Genomic DNA, 6336 nt, shown 5'->3' with positions numbered 1-6336 from the left:
AGGGAGGGGAAATGAGGAAACTAGTGAAATCCACATTGATCCCATGTAGTTGCAGGGTCCCAAGGAGGAATATAAGGCATCCTTCCTCCAGGCATCAAGTGGTAAGGGTTTGGTTAATAAGGAGGCCCAGGATCTGCTTGTCCTTGGTGGAGTGGGAGGAGGAGTTGAAGTGTTCAGCCATGGGGCAGTGGGGTTGGTTGGTGTGGGTGTCCCAGAGATGTTATCTGAAATGATCCACAAATTAGCATCCTACATTGGATGCAACAGATACAGTAGATGACATTGGTGGAGGTACAGGCAAATTTCTGTTGGATGTGGAAAGGTCTTTTTGGGGCCTTTGATGGAAGTGAGCGGGAGAGTGTGGGCACAGGTTTTGCACTTCCTGTGGTGGCAGAGGAAGGTGCTGAGAGTGGGGCTTGGGTTGGTGGGGTAATGTGGACCTAACAAGGGAGCCGTGGAGGGAATGGTCTCTCCAGAATGCTGATAGGTGTGGGGAGGGAAATATATCTCTGGTGGTGGGGTCTGTTTGCAGGTGGTGGAAGTGGCGGAAAATGATACGATATATGCAGAGGTTGGTGGGGTGAAAAGTGAGGACCGAGGAGATGCACTGGAGGGCGTCATCAACCACGTGGGAAGGGAAATTGCAATCTTGAAAAAAGGAGACCATCTAGGATTTTCTAAGGTTGAATTGGTCATCCTGGGCATGGATGCGGTGGAGGCGGAGGAATCGGGAATAAGGGATGACGTTTTTACAGGAGGTAGGGTGGGAGGTGGTGTAGTCTAGATAGCTGTGAGATTTGGTCGCTTGTCAGTTGCCAGAGAGACCCCTCCACTTCTGCAACGTTCAAACGTACCACATCGCCAGAGATATATTTGCCTCCCCATCCCTATCAGCATTCCGGAGAGACCATTCCCTCCGCGATTCCCTCATCAGATTCATGACCTACCCCCAGACCAGCCCACACCCCACTCCCGGCCTCTACCCTGCCACCGCAGTAAGTGCAAAACCTGTGCCTTCATTTCCCCCTCACCTCCATCCAAGGACCCAAAGGATCCTTCCACAGCCGACAGAAATTGACCTGCACTTCTACCAATGTTGGAAATGTGTTGCTGGAAAAACGCAGCAGGTCAGGCAGTATCTAGGGAACAGGAGAATCGACGTTTCGGGCATTAGCCCTAGATGCTACCTGACCTGCTGCGTTTTTCCAGCAACACATTTCCATCTCTGATCTCCAGCATCTGCAGACCTCACTTTCTCCTTCTACCAATGTTATCTACTGTGTCCGATGCACCTGATGTGGTCTCCTGTACATCAGCGAAACAGGATGCCAACTTGGGGATCATTTCTGTGGCAATCAATTCCATAGATTCCCCACTCTCTGGCTGAAGATGTTTCTCCTTATCTCTGTTCTGAAATGTTCTCCCTTTACTCTAAGGCTGTGTCCTTGGGTCCTAGTCTCTCCTACCAATGGGAACATCTTCCCAACATCTACTCTGTCCAGGCCATTCACTATTCTGTATGTTTCAGTTAGGTTCACTCCTCATCTTTCTAAACTCCATAGAATATAGACCCTCAAACATTCCTCACACGTTAAGCTTTTCATTCCTGGGACCATTCTCGCAAACTTCTTCTGAACCCGCTCCAGGGTCAGTACATCCTACCTGACGTATGGGGCCCAAAACTGCACACAATATTCCAAACGTAGTCTGACTGGAACCTTATAGAGCCTCGGAGGTACATCTCTGCTTTTATATTAAAGTTCTCTCAAAATAAATGTCATCATTACATTTGCCTTCCTAACTTCTGACAACCTGCAAGTTTACTTTTGGAGAATCCTGGACTAGAACTCTCAAGTCTCTTTGCACTTCCAAGCTTCTGAATTTTCTCTCCATTTAGAAAATTGTCCATGCTTCTTTTCTTACTACCAAAGTGCATGACCTCACACTTTCTCATGGTGTACTCCATCTACCACTTCTTTGTCCACTCTCCTAACCTGTCCAAATGCTTCTGCAGCCTCCCTGCCTCCTCTACCAGTCTTTGTATCATCTGTAAGCGTAGCCAGAATACCCTCACTTCCTTCATCTTTAATGTATAAAGTAAAAAGTTGTGATTCTAATATTGAACCTTGTGGACTCAATATCGAGTTCATCAATTTTAGGGTTTGAGTCACCTTCACCCTTCTACCTACCCCAATAATCACCCAGACCTTGCCATCACAAGGAATGCTACTATACAATCCATTGTTGAGCTACAAATAGTCCACATTCACTAGTTATTCAGTCTAGGAGAAAGTGAGGACTGCAGATGCTGGAGATCAGAGCTGAAAATGTGTCACTGGAAAAGCGCAGGAGGTCAGGCAGCATCCAAGAAGCAGGAGAATCAACGTTTCGGGCATGAGCCTTTCCTGAAGAAGTCTCCCAGGCTGAGCTTTACCTTTTCCTTTGTTTGTCCAACTGCTGTCCTCTCTCTTTCCGGACCTCATCTTGATTTATTGTTTACTCCACCCCCTTCTCCCATCCCACTGTCTTCCGTATATAAATCACCCTTTTCATACCAATGTTGAAACTGCTGTCCTCTCTCTTTCCGGACCTCATTTTGATTTATTGTTTACTCCACCCCCTTCTCCCATCCCACTGTCTTCCGTAGATAAATCACCCTTTTCATACCAATGTTGAAGAAGAGTCACTGGACCAGCAATGCTAACTCTACTTTCTCTCTCCACAGATGCTGGCAGACCTGCTGAGTTTCTCCAGCAGTTTGTTTTTAGTTTGGATTAGAAACAACTGCGTTTAACTCAAATAAAGGGAATTACAATGAAATGGCCTGAGAGTTAACTAAAGAGGAGAAAGTGAGGTCTGCAGATGCTGGAGATCAGAGATGGAAATGTGTTGCTGGAAAAGCGCAGCAGGTCAGGCAGCATCTAGGGAACAGGAGAATCGACGTTTCGGGCATTAGCCTTCCTGAAGAAGGGCTAATGCCCGAAACGTCGATTCTCTTGTTCCCTAGATGCTGCCTGACCTTCTGCGCTTTTCCAGCAACACATTTCCATCAGTTAGCTAAAGAGGACTGGGCAGGTAGATTAGTAGCAAAGACAGTGAGGTAGCAGGGGCAGCCACTTAAGGAGATGGTTCACGACTCTCAGGGATAAATAAATCTCAGTACGATGGAAAGATGCTAAGAGAGGCATAAACCAACTGTGGATAACCAGGGAAGTTAAGGAGACTACAAAGTTGAAAGAAACACTTTATAAAGAGGCAAAGGTCAGTGACGGCCCAAAAGGATGAATCCAGCAGAATCCAGCAAAGGAGGTCTGAAACGTTAATAAAGAGAGAGAAAATAAACTGTGAGGGCAAACTAACGAGGAATATAAAAACTGACAGTAAGAACTTCTTTAAACATGTATAAAAAGGAAGAATGAGGTCAAAGTGTTCATAAGCTCCTTAGAAAATGAACCTGGAGACATGGTGCTGGGGAACAGGGAAATGGCAGAGGAGTTAAGCAGTCAGTCTTTATGGTGAAAGATACTTTGAACATCTCATTAATACTGAAGAATATGGGAGTGGGGAAGGAATTAAGTGCATCACCATCATTACAGAAGTGTTATTTTGAACAAAGTATTGGGCCAAAAGGCGGTTACGTCCCCCAGCCCTCATGGCTTGCATCCTAGGATTGTAAAAGAAGTACCTGCAACTACCGTTTCCTCTTGTAGTTCGTTTCACATAGGAATCACACAGAGGGTGGTTCATATGTGCACTGAACTACCAGAGGAAGTGGTAAACGCATAGACAGTTTGAGCAGACATTTGAATAGGTACATGAATAGGAAAGATTTGGAGAGCTCTGGGACCAAATGCAGGCAAGTTGGGACTAGTTTAGTTTGTGAAACTTGTGCAGCATGGATGGGTTGGACCAAAGGGTCTGTTTCCATGTTGTTTAACTCTATGACTCCACGTAGCTACAGAGATAGTGGATACTGGATCAGTGGTGCTGGAAGAGCACAGCAGTTCAGGCAGCATCCAAGGAGCTTTGAAATCGATGTTTCGGGCAAAAGCCCTTCATCAGGAATAAAGGCAGTGAGCCTGAAGCGTGGAGAGATAAGCTAGGGGAGGGTGGGGGTGAGGAGAGAGTAGCACAGAGTACAATGGGTGAGTGAGGGAGGAGATGAAGGTGATAGGTCAGGGAGGAGAAGGTGGAGTGGATAGGTGGAAAAGGAGCTAGGCAGGTCAGACAAGTCTGGACAAGTCATGGGGACAGTGCTGAGCTGGAAGTTTAAGACTAGGATGAGGTGGGGAAGGGGAAATGAGGAAGCTGTTGAAGTCCACATTGATGCCCTGGGGTTGAAGATGTTCCCTAAAGCGCTCTGCTAGGAGGCGCCCAGTCTCCCCAATGTAGAGGAGACCGCATCGGGAGCAACGTATAGCTTCTGGGCAGAGGAAATGACCTGGGAGTTGCTTCAGGGCAGAGGAAGTGACCTGGGAGTTGCTTCAGATAGTGGATACATTGGTTATAATAATCCAAACGTCGTTGGATTCTGGAGAAGTACCGAAGGATTGAAAACTGCCAACGTGATATCCCTATTTAAAAAGGGAGGGAGGCAAAAATCTGATAACTATAGGCCGACTAGCCTAACATCGCTCATGGGAAAAAGGTTGGAAGCAATTATAAATGATGCAATAGCAGAATTTTTGGAAAATCATAACTTAATCAACAAGGGTCAACATGGTTTCATGAAAGGATAAATGTGTCTGACTATTTCATTAGTTTTTCGAGGAAGTCTCAACTGGATGCAGATGCACTGTAACAATGTTGTACTTGGACCTCCAGAAGATATTTGGCAATGTACAAAAGGTTAAGTCATAAGGGTCCAGAGTGTTGGAGGTAGCATATTGGCGTAGATAGAGAACTGGCTAATGGGTGAGAAACAGCAAGGGGTTCCTTCTCAGGTGAGTGACCTGCAATCTGTGGGGTTCCAGAGGGATCAGTGCTATTTGCAATATATATTCCTGACTTAGAGGAAGGAAGTGAATGTACTGGAACCAAATTTGCAGAAAAGAGGTGGAAACCCAAGTTGCAAAGAGGTTACAAACCTTTTACAGTGAGATATTGATCAGTTAGGAAGTGGGTAATAGACTTTGTGCATTTTCACCTAACACAGGCTCACATCTTAAATCAATCGTCACTTATTGGCATCCAGTTTTTGTTCGGCATTGGACATTGGCAATTGATGTGTATTGGTACTTTGGAAAATGCTGTAGGCCTCTGCTATGATCAGGGATTGACTTGCATCATCCTCTAAGTGGATTTCTATAACTGTATAGGTTATTAACTAAATGTCGGGAATAAATAAGAGTATAAACAGCATTCCAACATCATCAGCATGAGTGATTGCTATCAAAGAGGCAAACATTTTATTCCAGTTTTATTAATTAAATTTAAACAATGGGGTTCAAATTTAAATCTTTAGTTACCATTGGATTACCAATCTGTCCCTACATCTCTGCCCAAAGGAGATGGGAGTCACTGCCTGACCACCTCACCTGCAGTGCTTTACCATCTCCTTCTCCAGGGTAATTAGGGATTGGAGGTTAATTAAACAAAGAAAGGTGTGACATTGTTGGTCAAGGACAGTATTACAGTTGAAGAAAGGATGTTTGGAGACTTGTCAACTGAGGTACTTTGGGCTGAGGTTAGAAACAGGAAAGGAGAGGTCACCCTGTTGGAAGTTTTCTATAGGCCTCCGAATAGTTCCAGAGATGTAGGGGAAAGGATAGCAAAGATAATTCTCAATAGGAGTGAGAGAGACAGGGTAGTTATCATGGGGAACTTCAACTTTCCAAATATTGACTGGGAACACTAAAGTACGGGTCAGTTTTTGTCCAGTGTGTGCAGGAGGGCTTCCTGACACAGTATGTAGACAGGCCTACAAGGGGCGAAGCCACATTAGATTTGGTACTGGGTAGTGAGCCTGGCCAGGTGTTAGACTTGGGAGTAGGTGAACACTTTGGTGATAGCGATCGCAATTCTGTTATGTTTACTTTAGTGATAGAAAGGGATAGGTGTATACCACTGGGCAAGAGTCACAGCTGAGGGAAAGGCAATTACGATGCAATTAGGCAAGATTTAGGAAACATAGGATGGGGAAGGAAACTGCAGGGAATAGGCACATTAGAAATGTGGAACTTATTTAAGGAAAAGCTCCTGAGTGTCCTAGATAAGTATGTACCTGTCAGGCAGGGAGGAAGCTGTAGAGCGTGGGAACCGTGGTTTACGAAGGAAGTGGAATCTCTGGTCAAGAGGAAGAAGAAGGCTTATGTTAGGATGAGATATGAAGGCTCA

General features: G+C 45.3%; 1 protein-coding gene across 1 annotated transcript in view; it reads right to left on the bottom strand.

The window, feature by feature from the left end:
• LOC122555665 (phospholipid scramblase 1-like) overlaps positions 1–4839 on the bottom strand; it is a gene marked incomplete at its 5' end in the record, with an annotated part of 42559 nt that extends 37720 nt beyond the window's left edge. Inside the window, one exon of the mRNA XM_043701661.1 lies at positions 4819–4839. Within this exon, the coding sequence (XP_043557596.1) occupies positions 4819–4839 (21 nt within the window). The remainder of the gene's footprint in view (positions 1–4818) is intronic.
• Between the last annotated feature and the right edge of the window lie 1497 nt (positions 4840–6336).

This window comes from Chiloscyllium plagiosum, chromosome 13 (assembly GCF_004010195.1).
Source record: "Chiloscyllium plagiosum isolate BGI_BamShark_2017 chromosome 13, ASM401019v2, whole genome shotgun sequence".
Taxonomy (NCBI): domain Eukaryota; kingdom Metazoa; phylum Chordata; class Chondrichthyes; order Orectolobiformes; family Hemiscylliidae; genus Chiloscyllium; species Chiloscyllium plagiosum.
The sequence above is the reverse complement of the archived record's forward strand: the minus strand, read 5'-3'. Positions and strand labels throughout refer to the sequence as shown.